Source organism: Diadema antillarum, unplaced genomic scaffold (assembly GCF_040938485.1).
Source record: "Diadema antillarum isolate AM-2024a unplaced genomic scaffold, OU_Dant_1.0 seq00001174_RagTag, whole genome shotgun sequence".
Classification (NCBI taxonomy): Eukaryota; Metazoa; Echinodermata; class Echinoidea; order Diadematoida; family Diadematidae; genus Diadema; species Diadema antillarum.
Window position 1 is genome coordinate 615 of NW_027271977.1, and position 26,580 is coordinate 27,194.

A 26,580-nucleotide genomic window follows, 5' to 3' on the forward strand; every position below is an offset into this window, starting at 1 on the left:
ACCAAAACCCCCAAGTCTCTACTATGTCACCATGGCCTTCCTGTTAGACTCACTAGAGAGCATTGCTAAACCACCCAAGTGGGCTCAACTTCATATATATTGAAGCTTGGATAGATTATTGAATTTTTTTGTCAGACAATGATTTTTTATCTAAATGCTGCAGTGTCTTCATGTTTTCCATTCCCCGTGCACTCTGAACCACAACATGGAAAACTACAGGGTGGGATGTTAACTACAAGGAGCCAATACTCACTTGGGAGCCATATGGATGGGGCGCATAGTCTCCCCCACCATAGGGATCGTGTGAAATCTGCAAGAAAAACGAAAAATAACAATATAATATCTGTCATTTTAGATTCCCCAGGAATCTGTCAACTGAAATGAAATAAATAAATAAATTTAAAAACTTTCCCACAATTGATTTCAAGTACTCCAGCAATGCCAGTGAAACCCAATTGTTTACAAGTTTGCTGATGGAATATTTCTGTACATCTATCTAACATCTCACAAAAAGGGGAAAAAAAAAACTAAATTTGTTGACATTTTTGTTCTTTCTTGGTAGAGCAAGAAACCAGGGGAAAAAAATGTCCACATCACAGAATATTCATTGCCTACTATATCTGCTCCATATCAGATTATGATACGCACACAGCAGAGTAGCTATGCATCACTGTTATAAAATGATAAATTTTGGCAAATATCCCTGACATTAAAAGCAGAGAAATCGAATAAAGTCTACCGGCTTTATTCCCTGTGTACTAAATTCCCTGAAGCAAATACAATTCAGTATGCAGTTTAAAATGTTTGTAATCGAAGAGCTTAGCAAATCCGCAGCTTGCGACTACTGTACTTTCCTTTCATACACAAGGGATGTGATACAGCACCATATTCTGTTAGATCTGAGTAAAATTTAATACACCTGTATTTTTGCAACTGCCACTACATCTCAATGATACCAAAATGGGTGAATATCGGCTGAATATCAATGCCTCACATCTTCGATGATTCGAACTGAATCTTTTTCCTAATCTTATTTAAACCCCATGTAGATGACTATTAACTTATAAAAAAGCACAAATTATGAGACCTACACAACGTATTACAAATAGTTTAATGCCTTGAATAATAGATGAGATGTGTAATATCACAGTGCAATAAGGACAATGTATAATATAATTTGTTTGGTTCGTCCATCAGAATGGATATATCCCAAAGTAGCACATGTCATACAAACTGTGTACATTATAGCAGCAATGACAACAATTCGTGCACAAAAGTACAAAATTACATTACCTGTGAATTACTCCTGTTATAGGGGCTTGAGTAGGCTGAAAAATAAAAGAAAAAAACGTGTAAACACAGATACTATAAATAGCCCAGTAATTCACATACAATGACAAAAACAACAACAAACAAACAAATCAACAAACAAACAGCAAAAGATAAATTGTAAATTGCCTCATATACATTGTGTACATGATAACCTCTCCTAGACAGCTTAAATGGATATGCACATATTAGGTAAAGATTTTTTTTTTCTAGTTTTCCTTGATCCCCTTTTCTGCATCAAATACACAAACACACATTGTACAAATACTTTACCTTGTACACACAAGTATACAATATACTCTCTGATTTCCCATACATACATGCACAAGTGTGTAAAAGGGAACTTTTGTTTCAATTCATTCAAATCTGTTATGGAGTCCTCCTGCTACTTTAATACCTTGTTTCCATACCAGTTCTGAGGTCCTTCTTTGTATTAACAATGTTGTTTAATCACCTATCGATATGCATGCCCATCTTCCCTGATAAATAATGTTATACATAAAATGTACATTGTTATCTTTACTTTGTGGGAACAATATCATCAAAGTACAATGTATATCAAAATCAAATCAAATCAAATCAAATTGATAGTAGGTACTGATAGTAGGTACTCAATTGTGTTTCAAACAGGTATGGGAAAGCTGATAAACGCAGCCAGTGATACTCACGATCGGCGTACTGCAACGATTCCATGTGGGCTGTGTCCTCGAGGTTCCTACCGTTCAATTCACGCCTAGGAGAGAGATGTGGGATACAAGAGACGGAAGGGGGGGGGGGGACCAATAGCAAAGAGAGAGAGGGAGAGATGGGGGGAGGAGGGGGGAGGAGGGAGGGGGAAGAATGGATTGGTAGAAAGTCAGAAAGACAGACAGAAGGAGAGGGGGAGGAAGAACAGTAGATGGATAGAAAGTCATAACGTCAGAAAGAGCGAGATGGAAGGAACGTGGGAGGGTGATGGAAAGTGAGGGAGATAACATGACAGAGATGGTGAGAAAGGAAGAGCAAAGGGGACAGAAGGGAAAGATGGATGAAAGGACAAAGGATGATTGAGGAAAGAACATGGATTTGAGAGAAGGAGAAATGTTAAACAGGGACAAGAGCAATGGAGATGGTGACAGATGGAAATGGAGAGAAAGGCAGGACATGAAGACAGATGTAGACAAAAGCAGACAAGGGTTGGAGACAGACAGAAAGAAAAAATAAATGCAAAGACAACAGTATAAATCAAACTAGTAATTGTCAGGCCGTATCAGAGGAACGAGTGATAACAATCCATAACCACGGCAGACAGACAGAGCGTTCACATCGGTATCAAACTTTCAAATCTACTGTCTAGTGCACCAGGGAAAAGTCTTGGCTCCAAGATATCAATCAAATGCAGGTATACAAACACTCTGACATTTGTGTGCTGTTAGGTGTTAGCCATATCTCCACATGCAAACCACTACCAGACATACAGTAAACTTGTTTACAAGTGAGGGAACACTCTTGCACTAGCACACACCGTAGCTGGTAAAGGTTTTATACAGGCAAGTTCACAATACAGGTACAAGGTTAGCTCACTATTATTTCATGCCAGATAAATGTAAAGATATAGGGCCTACAAATGTACATACAAAAGGAAAAACAAAAAAGGGATTATATTCTAGTGCAATCCATAGTAGCACCAACATTTCCCTTGCGATCGCAAAATATCAGGGTCATGGTTACGTATGAGTTATAATAGATGGATTATGAATGAAAATGGCATAAACTCACACTTAATAGAGATTCCTTTTGATGTAACATAGTGTGTACAGAGGAGGACAGGTCACATGCACATAAAACAATATCCAATGCTTTCAATGACTATGACATTCCACTATATAAGCAAGACCACCAAGAACACACATTCCAAAATGACATGTTCCATGAAATCCCAACCCATAAATGCCACCACCAACAACAACAGTGCAGGAAATATGAAATGGACAATGTACATTCTACACCTGTGAATCACAATAGGGAGAAAAAATTACACTTGGCAGGGACAAAGGTCAGGGAATTTCAAAAGTCTTCCCACGCATTCCACAAATGCATACTTGTACAATGTACATAACCACAAACACACAAAAACAACAACACATGTCCTATTGTCATAAAAGCAACAAGAACAACTCACGTCCAGGAATTTTATTACAAGTTATGTCAAGTGATATTGCCACGAAGGATTTCCACTTGAAATGTTAACAAACCCATCTCGCATCTATGCCAACAATGTCTCACTACAGTTTACAAACACCTGTCTGGGAGGACTTTGGAACATATAAATCTAGTTGATCAAGGCATGGATAAAGGAGATAAAATCAGAAGAAAAAACAACGTAAGGGAAAGAGGGAGAAGCATTTATACACAGGCAGTCATTTTGAGTCAAGAAGAAAAAGACAAAAAAAGTTGGAAAAGAATGTTTAACATTGGAGTGGGTCACTTTCAACAACAACAACAAAAAGATTTGTTTTGCTGACTGAGCTGTACGATTATGTTATAAATGAATGAAGAGCAAAGTTCACCACAGGAAAGCTTCAAATGAGAATTATAGTGCCACTATGAAGAGATTTACATGAATAAACATCACTCTGGTTCACGAGTAACTTGTTCATTGAATAGTTTGCTTGAGCAAACAAGAGCTCAGATCTCACTTCTCCATGCATCCCATTTGGCTTTATATTCAGACATGATGTGATGTGATATGATGTGAACAAAAACGCATCACTCTCACAAGAACTAATAAAATTTATAGACCACACGTACAGCTGTATGACATCACATACAATAGACTGTTATCTTTCACTTCAATTCGGTCTATAGATGCGAAACCTGTCATTGGTCACGATCAATGTCAATGTTTACTCTTCTAGCGCTATTTGCTTTTGTTTGAACTCCATTCCTGCCAGTCAATGTGTTCTCAGAGAATGAAAACACATACACACATATACACCCAGGCACACACACACGCTTTTACATTCGTGGGACTAACATACACCACAAAGCGAAAGGGGAAGAAAACGAACAGTATATGATGTAATATGCTATTAGTATCATTCAAACCACTCTCTTTCAATATTGATGCATTCTGAAATTACGCTTTTGTATCGATGACTACTGCAAACCACAAAAATATTGTCTCCAACAATAAAAACCATGGTGGCTCTGTTCACACTTGTTCAAAATTCCACTGAAAGGAAACATAACAATTGATGACACATAAGGGAGGACAACCAGTTTTAGAATCTTTCTGAAAAAATCATCCGAGATAAACATCATCATTACCAACTTCTATTTTCTTCCTTTTTGTTTACCTCTCTTGTTCTCATTTTAATGGATAAACAGGCGGCTGGGGGGGGGGGGGGAGGTCTAGATTATATTCATGCAATGCAAATTTCAGAAATTGTATCAATGCACTGCAACTACAAAATATTCTGTTATTACAGTTTAAATTAATAGTGCTATAATAACAGAGGATATTAAAGTTTCAACCCGTTGAGGACGAGTCCCGAGCATACTCGGGCAAGCTTATATGCGAAATGCGTGTCGTAGCGAAATGCGTGTTGTAGCAAAATCAAACCGTCCTCAATGGATTAAAAACATAGAAACCACATTTTCTTTGCCACATTTCTTTCTTTGTTTTTTTTTTTTCTTACAAATCCTGAAGATGTACACGTAGAAGGAACAAATGGAATGAAATTTGCAGAAATAGGAATTGCCATCACTCTCCTGTACTTTGCTTTTGACACAGAGTCATAACAATGGCAACACAAGATTTTGTTCAGCCATCTTCTTCTTTATTAAAAGAGAAATTAATAAGGATATTTACTATGAAATGGAAACAAATGGCAGGTATATTTTGGTTCTCTGTTATGCTTTGTTTTGTTTTGGATGGTATCAATGTACAAAATTCACACATCATGAAAATCCAAACTTTCCCTGTAAAATAAATTCCATGCTTCTCCTTCCAGAAGATGTCGCTATTCTGCATTTAGCCATACTACAGTTGTCAACAACTGATACAGTTACTGATCTGAGTAGACCGTGAAAACAGGCTGTATTCAAAAGCCACACAGCCAGAGGGGAACCAGCCATGAGCCATGAGAAGAGATCCCTCACTATATAAAACATCTAAGTGCTTTAAAAAGAAAAAAGAAAATGCTGAAGTACATAAAAGTGTGAACTCAGCCTTGTATCTGTTGACAGAGGATCTAAAAGAGGAGGGACAATAGCGATTTGAATGCCGACAGCATCGCCGGGGACAAACACGGACTGTCAACACGTACACACAATGCAAACAGCTCAGCCAGCATTCTAACGACCATTTGATTATCAAGTGGAAAACACGAAGGGGTCCAAAATACAGGTGGTTTAGTGGGAATGCAGAGGGGAAAGCTAGCTGATGATCAGTCAATGGTGGCATCAATGTCACTCGGGGAAAAATATGAAAACTTTTGAATTCAAGTTTACAGAGTATTGTAATTCTAAAATGTGCAGTATATCATGCCTCCCCCCCCCCCCATATATATTGTACACTATACTGTGTACAATTGTATAAAAAAGTAACGTCTTGAATGTATTGTTTAATGATGTTTCCAATTTGAGATGTACAGTAAGTACTGAACAAGAACATTTCTTTCGTCTCATTTGCTGTTCATAATAATACAGGTCTACTGTAAGTATACAATCCTATTCACTGACAGTAAAACAACAACGGCAAATCATAATTTCTTTTTCAAATATCAGTTTACACAAGTACATGTAGATACATTGTATCCTGATAGTGCCAACAAAATTGCAAATATTTTATGCCTGACTGTCCCTTCATCTATAGAATATTATTAAAAAACAGCTAAATCAGCAAAGTTCAACCATATTTTTTTGTTTTAAGTTGAGACAAAACATAGCAAGGTATCCTTCCAAAAAAAATGAATATATAAAATGGTTTTGAAAATGTTTAACAGTGTCCTAAAATAAGTGTTGGCAGTTCAGCTAAAATGAGTGAACTTTAAATAATAGTGACACCAACATTCCATGATATCATTTAGTCTTTATCTCGTTCCATTTGCTCGGGGGAAATAAAAAACAAACAAAAAACAAAACAATCACTTCAATCCACTCATTTTCACATCAAAAGAATGGCATATAATACAAATATTAATGCACCTCAAAAGTAAACACAGGATTGATCAGGTTGGTCAGTGCTTTTTATGTTTTTTACTTTTGTTGAAGACCAGTGTTGAGTATATTTGGGTAGGTGTCTATGGGGAATGCGTGTTGTAGCAAAATCTGCCTGTTCCTCAACATATTAAAGGTGAACACAAACTCGCACTGTATCAATCACAACAAATCTCCCACACGGTGTAAAATAATTTTGATGTCATGCGATGTTACTCAGCAATATAAAGCAAGCACAAAACATACACTGAAGATGTAACAAATGTTAGCACACAAACAAAAGTGATTAAAATGGACAAATTGCATAGATAACAAATCAGTGTAATTTCAATTAAGGGATATATGCTATACATGCACTACACATGCCACAAATACATTTTGGCCCTACAACTGTAATTCTGAACTATGGATCATGTAGCAAAATATAAAAGCATATGAAACTGATATGGCGGCAGGCAAAACCACAAACAAACACACTGATTTTACTATTCTCAAATGCAATCTTAATGCAATCGTAACAAACATGCAATAGCCCCATGATGTCTTTTGATGGTATATAATACATGCATATATGGATATGATGCAAAACATTTCCCAAATTAATCAGAAGAGGTAACAAGCCAAAAGGGTGGTGTAAATTATATTGTCTACTAGCATCAGGACAAATTCCAAGGCTTCAGACTTTTTGAACACATTTTGTTTTTCATAGAATTTCCAAGATAAGAATTTGTTGTTATTCTTTAATATGTTATGTCAAAAAATGAATATAATTTGTCAAAGACAATATTTTTTTTTTTTGTGAGTGTGGATTGTTTTCTTGTTTTTGTTGTTGTTGTTTATTAAAAGTCTTTCAAACGCAGGCTAAAATCTCCAGCTGGAATCAGAGCCTCTTTTCGGTATAAAGCCACCCTAAAGTTTTCACCTATGTACAGTCCATCACAGGGTGGCAACTTGAGACACAGGGTCCCATGTCGAATCAAACTCTTCTAGTGCAATGCGTTATGCTTTCCCGACACTCATGCAAAAGCAATGACCAAAAAAACAACAACAACAATTTGAGCCTCTCCAACTTGATGTTGTCTTTTAGAGATAAATGTCTATTTTTCTTTGAGATGAAAAAGGGCAATGCTTGTCAAAAAAAACTATACAGAAATGTTCAGTTTGTTCCAGGTACATGTAGTACACCAGACTCTACATCCCCCCCCCCCGACACACCCCCACGTAACTATTCTACAATCAAGTTCCAGACTTCAAATATTGTCGATAAAATGAAAAAAAATTCAATCTTCCTTTAGAATACAAGTCCACTAAATCATATTTTTTCTAAGTTTTTAGTATTATCATATTTGTGGGGTGCAATTATTTGACATACTGCTGTGATGGGTTACTTTAAATTAGATCTCATGGTGAGTGAAATGTGCCAGAGGAATGAAAAAGCGTAGAGTGGAAAGTTTGAGGAGCATTGGGGAGGTTAAGGTGAAGGGGAGGGGCGTGGGACACCGATGGGGTCGGCCACGCCTAACTTACAGGCAGGAGTCGAGCAGGTCTGTGGAGGGGACATCCACCACGAAACTGCTCCCCTCTTCCATGGCGGTATCGGTGGTCGTAGGGGCGGCGGAGCGACGCCAGGAGAAGGAGTCGTTGGTCTCACTGGTGTGGCAAGAGGGTGGGGCAGGGTGGGGTAGAGAGGCAAGACAGGAGAAGGGAGGGGACGGGCGGGGTTGGGTTAAGGTAAGGGTACAGGTGGGGGTAGGGATAAAGGCAAGGATGGGAGTAAGGTAGAGGCAAGGGTGGTATGAGGGTTAAGGGTTGAAGATCAGGGTATCAGCAAGGACCAGCTCTTGACTGAAAGCAACTTATCACATCCAGGAGGAATGCATGCAAGGTTACAAAAAAAAAATGTACAATTTCTTTAAATTTCTCCCTTAAATTTGGTGAACATCATCCCTCGACCCATACTCCTAGGAATCTGAAGTGTGGCCACTTTGCTAGAACTTTTGGTTGCTGGTGGTAGTGGTTCATTTCTTTTTATACATTAATGAACTTGAAGCAGGTTGAGCTACAATTGTACAAAATCAACGTAATCCAATCTTCAAGTAAAATAGTGCTCAAAGAATATTTCAGACAGGAACTAGTATCAGTTAAGAAACATTCCACCTACTCCATTACTATAGAGTATTTAGGACCACCAGGCTGAATACCACCCAAAATAGATTGTAGGGTGACACCATCATTATTAGAAACAAGACTAGACAGGCTTCAATGTAAATACTAGGTCAAACAAGTAGGGTGAAATAAAGGTAAAACTTTTCAAACAGTATGACTGACTTTAATAGTGCTTGAATTTCCATGTGTCCATTCGTCCTTGTTATTCCTTTCTGCAACTAAAACTTTTCTTCTTTCCCCCCCCCCCCCCCCCTCTCATTTGTTCCAATCTTGGTTAAAGGAGTTTGGGCATTAAGGGATAGTATTGGAAGCTTTATTAATGTCTACAAACATGCACTCTTCTTTTCCCCTCACCATCATCATTAAAGGCATGCAGAGATTTACTCCCAATACAAATGTCACATGATGAATACAGAGTTAAGAAAAACCACCACCGAGCTTGAGGCATTACATCCCATAGCTTTGTTACATTGGTCACAGTTATGACTAATTGGCATGTGACACTTGAACACACAAACATATAATATGCAAATCATATATGAATTTTGATTAGAATTCCTTTGAACATGCCCAGCATACATGTAAGTTACCCATGCATGACATACTGAACAAATGCGAAATCAAAATAAAGATATTAGCATTCAAATATAGAAGCAGAGAATTACAATGACTATATATTACCAAAGCATTCCCAACATGTACAAGAGCGATCAAACATTCAGTAAGAAAAACTGCAAGTAAAAATCACATGCGCCTCAAATTCAGTAACATACATGGTGAAAGCCATATCAAGATTAAATACTGATGATAGCAACAGACAAAAACTATTAAGACAGGCAAGCAAAATTCTCAAAAGTTGCAGCCTTTCTCTTCCTTTTTCTCCACCTACATGTAGTCCCCCTGTCTTTACTCTGTTTCAATAGGGCTTGTGGCTTGTGAAATATGTAATGACGACTATCTTTGCTTTAATACATCCTTCTTTTACTTTTATTCTTTAAAGAAAGAGCTATTTAAAATATACATTCAAATTTGGGAAGTTAACTTGAGGACATGTAAGAACATTGCTTTGTTGGCTAGAAACAGATAATCACTAAATTCCATGTTTTTTTTTTGTTTGTTTGTTTGTTGTTGTTTTTTAGAGCAGGTTTCAATATGATGCTTGGAGGAGTGAATGAAAACTACTCTGTAATTGGCTGGAAATGGATATTCACCTCATTTAAATACAAGTTTGCTTGTTTTTGCAAAAAGTACAATTGTAAGTTTCACTTAAACATAAATTTCTAATCGACACATTGCCGGAAAGAGCAAATGAAAGCTCATCTGTTATTGGCTGGAAATGGATAATCACCTGGTTGCATTTTTGTTTCGTAAGCTTCAGAAAAACATGAATTTCTAAATCAATACGTTGCCTGAAGGAGTAAAAGTGAAAGCTCCTCTGTGATTGGCTAGAAATGGATAATAACTTGAAGGAGCAAATGAAAACTCATCAGTGATTGGCTAGAAATGGATAATCACCTGATGCTGTTGAGACTGGCAGTCTCAGAGTCCACCCTGCTACGATTAATCTGAAAGCTCCTCTGTGATTGGCTAGAAATGGATAATCCCCTGAAGGAGCAAATGAAAGCTCCTCCGTGATTGGCTAGAAATAGATAATCACCTGATGCTGTTGAGACTGGCAGTCTCAGAGTCCACCCTGCTACGATTAATCTGAAAGCTCCTCTGTGATTGGCTAGAAATAGATAATAACCTAAAGGAGCAAATGAAAGCTCCTCTGTGATTGGCTAGAAATAGATAATCACCTGATGCTGTTGAGACTGGCTGTCTCAGAGTCCACCCTGCTACGATTAATCTGATTGGCTGCGATAAGTCGGTCAGCCTCAAATTCCCGAGTAAGCTTCTCAAACTGGGCTTCCTAAAGAAACAAAGGGAGGGAAGGACGGACAATGGAGCAGCAACCTTGGGGTAAAAAGCTTGCTGAACAAGGACACAAAATGAATGCACTCTGAAAACAGAACATTTAACAAATCACTCGAGGTAACACCCGATGTTATGGTGGAGTACATGTGTGGCCTATGGGTAAACATGAGCTGCCATTCCTTAATGTTCCTACCAGACTTTTGATTTTAAAAAATAATAATAATAATATGATACTGTACATACATGTACAATGTGTATGGTAATTCTCTTTGAACAAGTATGCATTCAATATGTATGTCAACAGGGTTAAACACATCATAAACTCTATTTAGATGTAAAAACATATTGAGTTGTTTTTCAGTTGTATTTGGAAATAATTAGGCCCTACATGGTAAAGGGGGCAATTTTACAGAAAGTTTTACATATAATGTACAACTTTTAATAGTCTGAGGGCAATTTGAACAATTAAAAAATTGCCATTCAACTTTAAATGGGATCCAAATTCGATTTTTTTTTTTTGACTACTTTTAGTGATTCTCTCTTGATAATCAAATTGACTTTTTTTTCTAATTACCTTTTGGTAAAAATCTATCTTATTATATAATCATTGTTATTCTTTAGTAGTATCTTTGTTGCCTACTGAGAAAAGAAAGCATATAATTGTAGTCTACCTATCAAAACATTGCTGATTACTATTTCCAAAAAATCTTATGTGAGTAATTCCTAAGAAGCAGCCATGACTGTTTTCCTACATATATGTCTATTAAGTCTAGAAATCAGTGAGATTGTACTGTGTTGTGTTGCAAGGCATGTGAACAGCTCAATTCATGTTGATAAATTCATCATTATAATTTGATATCATGTCAAATCAGTCAGAAAATCGGTAGCAACTTCAAATGGTTGGTTATGAAGCAGGCATGGGTCATTGCAAAATAATATGGGATTGATGTGGTTGTATTAAAGTCAAAAAAAAAGGGGGAAAAAAGAGGAACCTGAGGACCATGGAACACTGCACCATCAGCAAATATTGATACATTGAACTATTCAAACATGCCACACACAATTAAGGGAATAGCAAGTTTGAGGTATAGTATGCAATTTTGTCTCGCTACAATCGTATGTTCATGCCATTTTTACGAAACAATGCAAACGTTCCAAGCCCTGCTGATAAATTCAACTCAGAAACACACGATATAACAAAAAGAAATATGCTCTCATAATGTACGTATATAGGCACAGAAGCAGTAGATGTCATGCAAGTTTTACTTCTAAAGGAACTTTCATTTTTCAATTTTTGTTCCATTCTCATGGCGGAGAGTCAATTTACAATTAGAGATTGTAATTTGTCATCACTGACAAATTAAGGTGATCCGATTTTTTTTAATCAATGATTCGAGTCCTGATAGTGCAAAGTCTCAGCTACAACATATTAAAATCTGAGAGAAATTCACCGAAGCATAAGTAAGATAGTGCTCGATAAAGAGAGTCATGTCAATTTTCACGTCTAAAAAATTCCCTCCCATAGAGATAATACGTCATAGCGAAGATAGAAAAGGAAGTACATGTGACCTTTGACCCCACTTTGCACAGACAAGATGGCATCTGAGCAAAAAGTGGTTATTTTATGAAATGATCCCTGTAACATGGTCTTTACGTGTGCAAAATATGGGAAAGATAAGACATGTATTCACCAAGATACAGGATGAAACATCTATGACCTTTGACCCTAATTACATACCCAAGATGGCGTCTGATCAAGTAGTTGTTATTTTATGAAATAATGTTTGTGACATGAACTAAACATGTGCAAAATATGGTGGTGATAGGGTATGTTTTTCTTGAGTTATTGCACCTAAAGTTGTAAAAAGAAAGAAATATTACAATGGGCAAGTCCAAGATAAGGTCCCCTCAGAAGGCAAAATTTCATCTTTGCTCAATATTGACATGTTTGGTATCATTTTGAAGCTTATGAGTTGAAGTTTTGATTTTCATGGAAGAAAAAATTATATTACGTAAATTTATGCAAATTTCAAGGGCTTCATTTGCATAAATGTGAAACACAGCGTTACGTATGGGACATTTATAAATATTCATATTAATTCAAAGGAAAGCAAATGATATTTGATTAATATGTGGACATAAGAAGTTCATCAAATAGTTTAACTTGGTATGAAAATTTAGGGATTATGCAAATGATTATGCAAATTAGCTCGTGTCCTATCATGAGATGTCCCATACGTAACAAATTGAGGTCATTTTTTTAGGTTTTGTCTGAAATTGCTAAGGCTATATTAATGCCCTTTTGGAAAGTTCTAATTTATTGTTTAGAGAAATTAAATACCACAGAAAAAAGAAAAAACAGTAAAAGGAATATTTTTTATAAGGCACTGAAATAATGTTACGTATGGGACAAATGCATTACGTATGGGACATCCTCATACATAATGCATGTGAATGCATGTAGCTAGCTGGGAAGGTCTCTCAGTACACATATGGTCAATCATCCTGAAGAAAGCATCCCAACATTGTCGCTACTTTTTGAGTTATAGACACTTTAAACAATACATTTTTGACTGAACAATTTTCAGAAAGGGGGAAGGGGAAATGGCAAAATACACAATGAAAAAACAGCATTAAAGGGATGGTATAGTTTTTTGTGGAAATGGGGATTCAGTTTTCAACATTTAATGAGATGATTGAAAACCAATTATATGAATTACTAAAGAGCATACAATCCTAAGACTAGAGGAATTCAAAGTTTAGTGATGGAGATCCAATTTGAAATGGTTGTGATATGAATATTTAAAAAGAATATAAAGTAAAATGATTTCTTCTTTATTGCAAGTGATACACAAATTGTCCTTATTCAGGTTTCAATAATAGCCACGACAAAATTCATGGGTATACATACTGAGGTGTGACTCAAATCAATGACCTGACTGCTAGACAGACATCATATATTTAATACTCGATCACTGGGGTTCCACGCAGCAGGTATTGCTTATTTATAAAAATTAATATTTCTTGTGTCAAGTTGTTTTTTATTGAAACGAAATGGCAAACTGCCCTTCATCAATGGAAGTAAACACTTTAAACTATTCAATTTTTCAGTAGTAACTATCCTGATAAAAATAGGGCATACCCCATACTCAGGTTGGTCATGAAAATATAGAATATGATTAAATATGATTATGATGGTAAATATTTGGGGAATATTGTTCCCTTGTCAATCTGGATCAGTATTTGAGTAGTTTCAACTGATTCTATTTCAATAATTATGCAAAAATTTGTTTATGGGTATTTTGCAAAATTATTTTGCAAAATACCCATAAATGTGTCTCTCCACACACTAAACGAATGGGGGACAAAGGGCATGCATACTAAAGTTGGTCATAAAAATATAAAAATATGATTGAATATGATTAGGATGGTGAATATTTGGGGAATATTGTTTCCTTGACAATCTGGATCAGTATTTGAGTAGTTTCAACTGATTTTACTTCAATAATTATGCAAAATACCCATAAACATGGTTCTTCACACACTAAATGAATGGGGGACAAACTGTCCCATACGTAACTGTCCCATACGTAACACGTCATGTCTGTCTTTAATTAGAACCTGTAATTAGAGCTTTTTACCTAATGACACGAAACTTACCTATGATAATCTTGAGTGTTGTGACTTTCATCACAGGGAGTTACAAGTTGTAGAATGAAATACTTTCAGAGAGTTGTGAGGTTGAAAAAAATGTTCAAAAAAACGAAATCTTTCTGGTCCCATACGTAACGGCACATATTTTCTCTTCTAGAATATAATTGTGAAGGTCATTTTTCTCCATTTTTTGCATGATTGTACTTCTCCTAGATATCAATCACCATGATAAAGTTTGATATGATCAAAAGCCATTAACACTATTTTTCAGGTCATAAAAGTCTCTGAATGTCCCATACGTAACGCGCGTGTTATCTTGGACTTGCCCCAATACATCGAAGATAAGCTTTAATTTCAACCAAGTTTTTTCACGTGATCCCGACAACGTATGAAAAAACTAAGGGCACATTTACGATAGCCCTACGTCTCTGCTACAACATATTAAAATCTTAGAGAAATTCACCGAAGCATAAGTGAGCTAGTGCTCGATAAAGATAGTCATGTCAATTTTCATTTCCATAAAAATTGAACTCCCATAGAGATTACACGTAAACTGGTCAAATTTGACAAGGTTACCTTCAATCCATTTTTTCGAGGTGATGTCGTCATCTAATCAAAATTGTGTAATTACATTCATGAAAGAACATTTCATAAGCTACAACATATTGAAATGTAGGTGAAAATTGGCAATGATAAGTGAGATACGCTAGAGTAAACTTGAAATTTGATGACGTCATTTTGAAAATTTACTTTTTTTACTTTATTAAGAAATTTGATATTTTTTGATCATTTTGTCAGCATAGCCAGCCCATGAAATGACATGTACAACTCATCATCTTTCAGAATATGTCAAGAAAATGGGGGGTCACCGTCCATCCTGACGAGTAAAATCCGATTTAAAATTGGCGGTTTTTTGGCATAGTTGCACTGTGTATCCCCATTGACGCACGCGCGGAATTTTGAATTTGACGGGCCCGTATGACGTCATATTGAATCGGATCGACTTGAAACTTGGTAGAAATATTCCTTGACATTTTGGACATCCGATCCGTGTGAAAAAATTGAAAATTTCTATTTCATATTAGCTGTGCGTGCGAATATGTGCGCGCGCGTACGCGTCCGTCCAATTTTTTCAATTTTTCAAAAAATGCTCCAAATGGTCTGAAACGTGTGCAAAAAATTTTTAAGCTCGATTTGAGCATACAAATATTTCAACGCACGCGTACGCGCGCGTTTTGAAATAAAAATGAATTTTGAGAATATGAGTAAAATTCGCTTGACTTGAAATATATGTGACGTAAATTTCATTGAAATATTCCATTCCATTAATGAGATATGCATGAAAATGTGTTTTCATATAATGACGTCATAGTGACGTCACGGTCGACTGATCACTATGATTTTACTTGCGCTGTCGTCTTTGTGACATGATACATATATGGTATAAGTTTGACATTGAGATGCAATGCACTTTCTGAGCTAACCTCTGCACAACTTTTGAGGAGAAATAAAGAAAGAAACAAAGAAAGACTAGAGATTGTAATTTGTCATCACTGACAAATTAAGGTGATCCGATTTTTTTTTAAATCAATGATTCGAGTCCTGATACTGCAAAGTCTCAGCTACAACATATTAAAATCTGAGAGAAATTCACCGAAGCATAAGCAAGATAGTGCTCGATAAAGAGAGTCATGTCAATTTTCACATCTAAAAAATTCCCTCCCGTAGAGATAACACGTCATAGCGAACATAGAAAAAGAAGTACATATGACCTTTGACCCCACTTTGCACAGACAAGATGGCATCTGAGCAAAAAGTGGTTATTTTATGAAATGATCCCTGTAACATGGTCTTTACGTGTGCAAAATATGGGAAAGATAGGACCTGTATTCACCAAGATACAGGATGAAACATCTATGACCTTTGACCCTAATTTACATACCCAAGATGGTGTCTGATCAAGTAGTTGTTATTTTATGAAATAATGTTCGTGACATGAACTAAAGATGTGCAAAATATGGTGGTGATAGGGTATGTTTTTCTTGATTTATTGCACATAAAGTTGCAAAAAGAAAGAAATATTTCAATACATCGAAGATAAACTTTAATTTCAACCAAGTTTTTTCACGTGATCCCGACAATGTATGAAGAAACGAAGGGCACACTTACGATAGCTCTCCGTCTCAGCTACAACATGTTAAAATCTTAGAGAAATTCACCGAAGCATAAGTGAGCTAGTGCTCGATAAAGATAGTCATGTCAATTTTCATTTCCATAAAAATTGCACTCCCGTAGAGATTACACGTAAACTGGTCAAATTTGACAAGGTTACCTTCAAGGACAAGTTCACCTTCATAAACATAAGGATTGAGAGAATGTAGCAATTTTAGTAGAACACATCATTGAAAGTTTGAGGAAAATCAGACAATCCGTTCAAAAGTTATGAATTTTTGAAGTTTCTTTGCAGTACCCGCTGGATGAGAAGACTACTGCAGTGTATGAATAACTTAGATGTCACATGCGTACAACAATATAAGGAAAATATAAAGAGAATTTCACAAAATTCCATCTTTTGAAAAAAGTACACACTCCCCTGACTCGTTACCGATAAATGTTATGGGTAATATTATTCCCCCCTGCCTTTAGAAAGAGGCAAGTCAATTGCTCTTTTATTATGCGAAAAAAGTGAAAATATGTTGAATTTTCTTTTATATTTAGGTGATCCGAGTATCCTCTCGGATCACCTTCTGTATCTGTACGGATTCTTTGTTTTTCTTCTTCTTTATTTCTCCTCAAAAGTTGTGCAGAGGTTAGCTCAGAAAGTCCGCTGCCTGTCAATTTCAAAATTATATCATGTATGCATCATGTCCCAAAGACGGCAAATCTAATGTATCATTGTGATCAGTCGACCGTGACGTCACTATGACGTCATTATATGAAAACACATTCTCAATCATATCTCATTAATGAAATAGAATTTTTCAATGAAATTTACGTCACATATATTTAAAGTTATGCGCATTCTACTCATGTTCTCAAAATTCATATTTTCTCTTAAAACGTGCGCGTACGCGCGCGTTGAAATATTTGTATGCTCCAATCGAGCTCAAAATTTTTTTGCACACGTTTCAGACCATTTGGAGCATTTTTTGAAAAATTGAAAAAATCGGACGGACGCGTACGCGCGCGCGCATATACGCACGCACAGCTCATATGCAATTGAAATTTCCAGTTTTTTCACTTTGATCGCATGTCTGAAATGTCAAGGAATATTTATACCACGTTTCAAGTCAATCCGACTCAATATGACGTCATACGGGGCCGTCAAAGTTGAAATTCCGTGCGCGCGTCAATGGCGATATACAGTGCAACTATGCCAAAAAACTGCCAATTTTAAATCCGATTTTACTCGTCAGGATGGACGGTGACCCCCCATTTTCTTTACATATATTAAAAGCTGATGAGTTGTACATGTCATTTCATGGGTAGGCAATGCTGACAAAATGATTAAAAGATATCAAATTTCTTAATAAAGTAAAAAAAGTAAATTTTCAAAATGACGTCATCAAATTACAAGTTTACTCGAGCGTATCTCACTTATCCTCTGCCAATTTTCTCCCATATTTCAGTATGTTGTAGCTTATGAAATGTTCTTTCATTAATGTAAAAACAACATTTTGATTGGATGACGTCATCGCCTCGTAAAAATGGATTGAATGTATCCTTGTAGAATTTGACCAGTTTACGTGTTATCTCTATGGGAGAGCAGTTTTTCTGGCAGTGAAAATTGACATGACTCTCTTTTTCGAGCACTAGCTCACTTTTGCTTCGGTGAATTTTTCCCAGATTTTAGTATGTTGTAGCTGAGACTTTGGGCTATCGTAAGTGTGCCCTTCATTTTTTCATACGACGTCGGCATCACGTCGAAAAACTTGGTTGAAAATGGCACGTGGCTTCGATGCAGCGTCATTTTGCTTAATACACAGGGCCTATGGAGCATGAAATAGGTCATTGCATAGCGCATCCGACTCGTAATCCTAAGGTCCCTGGTTCGAGGCTCACCCCTGCCAATATTTTTTTTTTCATTTTTTTAAACACTTTTTTTCTTCTTTTTCTTTAGTTAGTCTTAATCTCCCTTCCTAACTTTATCTTTTTCTGATTTTTTTATGCTTCTCCTTCAAATTTCTATAAAATAACATATTTTTTTCTTTATTTTTCTTTCTTTCTACTACTTTCTGTGCAATAGATGAACAACAACAATGGCTATCAATCCCATATTTTGCACATGTTTAGTTCATGTCACGTACATTATTTCATAAAATAACAACTACTTGATCAGACACCATCTTGGGTATGTAAATTAGGGTCAAAGGTCATAAATGTTTCATCCTGTATCTTGGTGAATACATGTCCTATCTTTCCCATATTTTGCACACACAAAGACCATGTAACAAGGATCATTTCACAAAATAACCACTTTTTGCTCAGACGCCATCTTGGGTATGCAAAGTGAGGTCAAAGGTCATATGTACTTCTTTCTGTATTTTCGTTATGACGTGTTATCTCTATGGGAGGGATTTTTTTTAATGTGAAAATCGACATGCTTTTCTTTATCGAGCACTAGCTCTCACTTACCCTTCGGTGAATTTCTCCCAGATTTTATGTTGTACCTAAGACTTTGCATTTTGCATCTTGGTGAATACCTGTCCTATCTTTGCCATATTTTGCACACGAATATAGACGATGTCGCAAGAATCATTTCACAAAATAACCACTTTTTCCTCAGATGCCATCTTGGGAGTGTAAAGGTGGGTCAAAGGTCATATGTATTCGTTGCTGTATCTTCGTTATTCAGTGTATACAGAATTGGTACCAAAGATGGCAGATATGACTCCCTTTTCTAAATGAGAATCCAAACCTCACACGGCCAATGTCTCTAAACACAGATGAAACTTGTATTGTCATGCCTATTACGATCAGGACTCGAATCATTGATTAAAAAAAAAATCGGATCACCTTAATTTGTCAGTGATGACAAATTACAATCTCTAGTTTCTTTATACTGTTGTACGCATATGACTCACAAGCTGTAGTAGTCTCCTCATCCAGCGGTTCCAACACAAAAATTTAAAAAATTCATAACTTTTGCATCGATTGTCCAATTTTCCTCAAACTTTCACTGATGTGTTCTACTAATATTGTTCCATTTTCTCAATCCTTATGTTTATGAAGGTGAACTTGTCCTTTCAATCCATTTTTTCGAGGTAATGTCGTCATCAAATCAAAATTGTGTAATTACATAAATGAAAGATCATTTCATAACCTACAACATATTGAAATTTGGGTGAAAATTGGGAAAGGATAAGTGAGATAGGCTCGAGTAAACTTGAAATTTTATGACGTCATTTTGAAAATTTTCTTTTTTAACTTTATTAAGAAATTTGATATCTTTTAATCATTTTGTTAGCATAGCCAGCCCATGAAATTACATGTACAACTCATCAGCTTTCAGAATATGTAAAGAAAATGGGTGGTCACCGTCCATTCTGACGAGTAAAATCCGATTTAAAATTGGCGGTTTTTTAGCATAGTTGCACTGTGTATCCCCATTGACGCACGCGCGGAATTTTGAATTTGACGGGCCCGTATGACGTCATATTGATTCGGATCGACTTGAAACTTGGTAGAAATATTCCTTGACATTTTGGACATCCGATCCGTGTGAAAAAATTGAAAATTTCTATTTTATATTAGCTGTGCGTGCGAATATGTGCGCGCGCGTACGCGTCCGTCCAATTTTTTCAATTTTTCAAAAAATGCTCCAAATGGTCTGAAACGTGTGCAAAAAAAATTTGAGCTCGATTTGAGCATACAAATATTTCAACGCGCGCGTTTTGAGATAAGAATAAATTTTGAGAATATGAGTAGAATCCACTTGACTTGAAATATATGTGACGTAAATTTCATTGAAATATTCCATTCCATTAATGCGATATTCATGAAAATGTGTTTTCATATAATGACGTCATAGTGACGTCACGGTCGACTGATCACTATGATTTTACTTGCGCTGTCGTCCTTGCGACATGATACATATATGGTATGAGTCTGACATTGAGAGGCAATGCACTTTGTGAGCTAACCTCTGCACAACTTTTGAGGAGTAATAAAGAAGAAGAAAAAAGAATCCGTACAGATACAGAAGGTGATCCGAGAGGATACTCGGATCACCTAAAAAGACTCTGTTGGGGAACTTGTATTTCAATTGAATGGCTCTGGTGAGTATCTATAGTCAATATCTGATTTCCATTCATCTAAGGCAATTTTGAAACACAACAACATGTACCATACAATGTATGATTCAGTATCATGTGTCATATAAATTGTCCCATTTCAAGCTATTTAAGATGCCACAGGTCAAGAGTTACAAGTATAATATGACATTATAGTCTTTCTCTTTTTATAGACACACAATTTATGAGTTTTGAGCGATTTCTCATGATAAATAGCTTGACATTTTTACATCCAAAAAAGAGTTTTGATACTTTTTTTTTCTTTTCCCAAAGAAGGTACAATATCAACATGAATATCTTCTGAAGGCTTTCGGTGGGAGATTTCCCGTCGTCGATAGCGGGAGAGTTGGAGTCTCGAAAGATGTCAATATGAAACATGATTACAAATGAGATGTCCTTGGCCAGTTGAAAGCGGTCAGAGAGACTTGAGCCGCTTTTTGACCCTCTCTCACCTGTTCCTTGACCGATCTCAGAATGCTGGCTGGATAGTCTGAACTGTAGTCCTGGTGTCCTGGAGAAGCGTAACTCAGATTTTGGCCGCTCCCATCGTCCCAGCCAGGCATTATAGAAGATGTATGGAGTGCACACGAGTTGGTCCGTTACCAGAGAGCAGCGAACTGCAGGTGAGGAGAGAGCAGCGAGAGAATGGGATATAATGAGTCTTCATTATGAAACCACTCACACTCTATTGAACTAAAAGAGCAATGCTGGGACAAGAATAATAATCATATACAGCATCTGAATTACACACAAGACTGAACTACCTGGAACTTTGGAAGCACACTTTCTTCCTATGTTTGCGTAATACAAAAGGGATAGGGGTGTGAGAGTGTATGGATAATGTGAGTTCAATTCTATGCCTAGTACATATCATCCCCAGAATTGCTCTTTTTGGCAGATTAAAGTGTCAAAACTATGTCACCACTGTGCACAGATTCATGAATGCAAAATGTATTGTGAAATTTAGGGTCCTACTGATTTCTTTGATGAGCGAAAAATTAACAGTGCCAGAAACCACACCACCTATACACCTTCCTCAGTAGGATCTAGAGGTATGGACGGTCATTTTATAGATCATGCAAATCACAGATTAAAAAGATGTGGCTATAACTTGTGTACTCGGATTGGTTAACATCACACAGATGCATACAACAGAATACACCCCCTTAAATCCACCTTTGGTTGACACTTGATTCAAAGAAAATGAATCAGTAGGCCTACATGATCAGCATTTATCACACAAATGTGTTTTATAAACAGTAAAAGGTATGTAGGCCTATGTTTCACACTTCAATACTGTGCTCAAATAGAGGACTATGAGTGTATGATATTAACATGTTTGTACACAGCATGACGCACACTTGTGCAGAACAACATAAAACACAGACAATGGCCACAACAGTACACTGTGCATCATGCATTTGTATGCAAATTGAAGTAACGCTTCGCTGACTCCATTCCGAAAGAAACACCAGGGAAGAGCAACGAGATGTCTCTGCTCTGTGGGAGGAGCAGCGAAGCATGAGAGAGGCACTGTGGATTGTGAAGGAGAATCCAACTGACTTGTATTCACAGTCGCAGCGGACGACTATAATTAACTCCCCCGAAACCCACGAAACGTTTTGAATTTTCAACCGTCACCGAGGCAGTGCGAATCGGGCGTTCTCATTTTCACCAAAATTTCACCTTCTCATATCTCCGCTATACATTGACCAAAATCGCTCAAACTTTCAGTATCAATGCAAAATCATGATTTCTATCTACATACGAAAAATCACCAGAAACGATCAAGGATTTTTAAAGTTATTCAATATTTCATGTTTCTCTGTCTCGGAAAACTACCGTCCGATTATTTCCAGACACATCTGGACGCACCACTTAATATTCATGAAACTTGACATACATATTCATAAGACATGTGCGGACGTAAATGTAGCCCTGTTCGCTTTGCCGAAGACCTATTTTTGAAGTTACAAGTGAAAATAAATGAGGTATCTTGTCAGAAATCTTGGAGCAGCAAACCAGAATAATGACGTCATATTCTAAGAAAAACTGATTTGCGCTTGCGCAATGAATGAACTTTCCCATGCTGCTTCGATCCAGCGAGCTGATTAGTCGATGCATTGCAGCGTACTGTTACTGTGCGATGCGAGGTGGCTGCTGCGGATGCCTAGTAAACTGCACATGCATGCTATGAGAGTGGGACGCGGTGTGTCGATAAGTACAATGTACAGCAGTGTGCTGGGGACCTCGCTATACCTCAAAGACAAGCACTTACGTTATCAGAACTGTCCTATTAAAAAGAATATAGCAAAAATTTGAATATATATTCGGCTATGATACCATTTATGCAGTTGCAAATTCTTGACATTGGATTATTCGGACTTAACGCAGATTTTACTGCACTATAGTAAGTAACATTACAACTACGAATTCCCGGTACGAGTTACGATCAGAGTACAGCAGTGCCGTATGGCACTGAAGTACAGGTGACGTTAGAGCGACAAAGATGTGGGTACGTGGGACTGTACCCTGTCTTCCCGTATGCGAATGACTATGAAATTTCGTGCTCGGAACGAAGGTATAGAAAGTGCACCACTTTTGATTATTTCCAGACATATCCGGACGCATGACTTCTCGAATGTGATATTTTAGAATTCCGGAAAGAAATACATACTTAGTAACATATTTGAAAGTTTTTTGTTGTTCACGAAGTCAAAATGTGAAATTTTAGCAACGATTTCTGACAATTATTTTCCGTTTTGAAAGTGAAGTTATGCCCCATTTTGGATTATTTTCTCGTCGTTATTTAAAAAAGTTAACATAATGGTAGGTTAAAATGAGGTTTTTACTTTTCATAACCGTTTGAATTATCAAAAAATATGAATAAATAGTAAAGTTACGGCAGTTTTGCTGCGACACTTTCCTAGCGGTTTTCGTGCGAAACGTGTTCATTCAAGAGGAAAGCGAGGTCAGGTCAAAATGAAAACAGTGAGTTAATTGCACCCGTCCGCTGTGACTGTTCAATGTGGTGTGTGTCAGCTGTGCATTGACGATGGACACCACAACCTCCCACCCCTACAGTACGTGTGGTTTGCATGCATGAAGCAAAAAGCCTCCAGTTTGATAGACGCCTTGCCAAAACAAGTTGATTTTATTCATTTTTTTTTTGATACAGAGGAACATGTACATACACAAGGTGTTCAGAAGCAAATAACTTATACTAGAACGGTATATAGCTAGGCCCTATACCAAAACAGTATAGCTATACGATGAATTTTAGTGTCTGAACGCTGACTAACGAAACGGCGTATAACGAAACGACAAATAGCGAAATGACAGTCAGAGCATCAGATTTTCTATTCTACAATAGATTCCTAGTCCAAGCTGTGTGTTTTCTTGTGTGTGTCTCTTCCATGGCAGTTCAATACATTGAAGTGTATTGTAGGCAATGCAGTTTTGACACCTTCTCATTCTTAGATCCCGATTCCTCCACATCTAAAACAGTGCTGCACCTTAAAAAAAAAAAAAATTTACAATCAGACCCCGTAACAGTGCACGAGACAAGCTACAGCTGTAGTCTTTCAACCCCATAATGAGTTCGTTACACCATGTAAAACTGGAGTCTATTGTCTATAAATTCCTGCTAGACCACATGACAGGTGTACATACCACTAGGCTGTCAGACCATTCATCACCACAATTTGGAAGGGAAATCTACAAGAGTCACTCACTTTATGCAGAAATCCCTACCACAGGAAATTAATTACAAACAGATGGAATTTTAAATGGAGCAATTAGTCACACAATCAAAACACACACACACACACACACACACAAACAAACACATTATACACAATGTCAAATTACACGATGTAAATTGACATTTTCCTGGCTCATTACAACACATTTGTCATAGATGCCATTTGCATTCATTCCGAGAAACACTTTACCTTCAGGATTATTACACATGTAAAACTATTTCTATCAAAAACCGGGCAGTGCATAACGCTGTACGTAGTTCCATAAACTTTCTATATTGAAAATTGCATCCCAATAGATTTTATTATTGCAGTCAAAAAAGGAAAACAAATATTTTTTTTTCATTATATTCTACCTAAATATTGCTTATAATAAATTAAATATTATTTCTTGGAAAAGGATTGAATGCATTGATCTGTAATATTCTATCATCACACTTCTAAATGGTGCATTTAAGCACTCAGAAGATTGACTGCGATTTACAGTATTACAATATTATCTTCGCAATATATACAGCGTGCAATAATATGACAGATTTTCACCTCATTAGTTTTTAATTCCACAATATTCACGGATGAGAAAGATGGCCTCTCGGTGGGGTGGAGCACCCCCAATATCACTTCCTGATTGGAGTGCCTGAAATTCTATTACCGTCTGCTCCCCAGACGAACAGATGTGAAATTAATATGGATGACCAGCAAGGATGGAGATGTAGGCTGGTAATCGATTGATTCATCATAATTCAATCTGTATGACAGATGCAGCTCATCACTGGACTCCGATCACCCGGCCTGACGGACCGGGCAGCTAGCCTCCAGGAGACAGCCACTTTACTGTATTTGTTTTAATATTTGTTTGTGCTTTTATCGTTTTTTTTCTTTATTTGTTGGTTCTTTTTGGCTTTGATTTTTCTACCTTATTTTTTGGGGGAGGATGGTGTCACATGTTCACAGCCAATTCTTTTAGAATCTAAATGATTTTAACAGGCACCAAGGTGATGGACATACAGGTTTTAAAGGGACTGTACAGTATTGATTGAGGTGAGGATTCAGCTTGTATTAAAGTTGTAACATTTTGTGATATATTTAGAAACCAATCTATGAAATGTTAAAGAGCATACAATTCCAAGGGGAATCAATAGTTTATTCGATGAAAATAGGTTTTGAAATGTCTGAGATATAAAAAAACAAGGTAAAACAAAGAGATCCTAATAAAAGTCCTGACCTGTCAATTTTATTAGGATCGCTTTTATGGATATCTCAGCCATTTCAAGGCCAATTTTCATCAAATAAATGTTGAATCCATCTTGAAATTACATGCTCTTGATGTTTCTCATTATCTCACCTAAAATGCTCTATTCAAACCTGAACCTCGCCTCAACCAGTAGGCCTACTGAGCAGTTGCTTTAATAAGCCTGAGAATGAGTATCATTTAATACGATGAACTTCAAACATCACTTTGAGTCTTATCAGTTTTGACAGGCTTCACTCTTCAGCTTCATACAATGTAGGTCTTCTGCACACTGTACATACTGTCAGTGGAAATGACTCGGATGGGTTAATTGTTTTTACAGGTCTATCAGTGTAAACTGCTTATCAATATTAAGTAACATCACCTTCCACTCATGGTCTTAACACCCTCAACTGGTCCCAAAAGTCAGACACATGTCTAACAATTATGGTGGCTCTTTTCAAAAGTCTATTGCATACTAGCCACAACACTGGCAGAATGGAACAGATACCATCTATGCCATTTTTCAAATCATAGTTTTTCATATTTTTCAAAGGAGTTTCAAATGCTGAGGGTACATTGTATCTCCTAGTGTTGAATGTCTCTTTATATTGACAAGCAGGGGAAAAAAATCTCTAATAGTTTTATGTAGCCATTTAAAATAAAAACAAAAAGAATATTCATGATATCAAGTGAGTTTAGCATTGTGATTCTGAAAATAAAAACAAAAAATGACCTGTAAAGAATGATGTGATTGTACAGTGTAATTTTCATAATAAAAGTATCAACCAAAAGCAATATTTTTGTACTAATTTCATGTAGGCCTAAAAGCCATTATGTAGTGCCATGCCACTCAGAATTCTGCTATTAAATTATTTGTGTCTGAATAGCCTAGACTACGGGCCTACCACACCAGGTATGCTCATCCGCTTTTACTCATCCCCTTCTTGCTGTTAAGTGGAGATGTTTATTTTGATGGCCTCCATTCACAATTCAGTGGGGTTGAGATTGAACATGACAGGGGAAA

At 36.7% G+C, this 26,580-nt stretch overlaps 1 protein-coding gene across 1 annotated transcript in view; it reads right to left on the reverse strand.

Annotated features, from left to right (window-relative positions):
* Nucleotides 1–253: 253 nt before the first annotated feature.
* Nucleotides 254–26,580, reverse strand: part of LOC139744419 (catenin delta-2-like) — a gene marked incomplete at its 3' end in the record, with an annotated part of 63,316 nt that continues 36,989 nt past the window's right edge. Inside the window, exons 3-8 of the mRNA XM_071654859.1 lie at nt 21,014–21,178; nt 10,497–10,609; nt 8,059–8,181; nt 1,998–2,062; nt 1,294–1,328; nt 254–310 (exon numbers count right to left, since the gene is read on the reverse strand). Coding sequence (XP_071510960.1) covers nt 254–310; nt 1,294–1,328; nt 1,998–2,062; nt 8,059–8,181; nt 10,497–10,609; nt 21,014–21,124 — 504 coding nt within the window. The remainder of the gene's footprint in view (nt 311–1,293; nt 1,329–1,997; nt 2,063–8,058; nt 8,182–10,496; nt 10,610–21,013; nt 21,179–26,580) is intronic.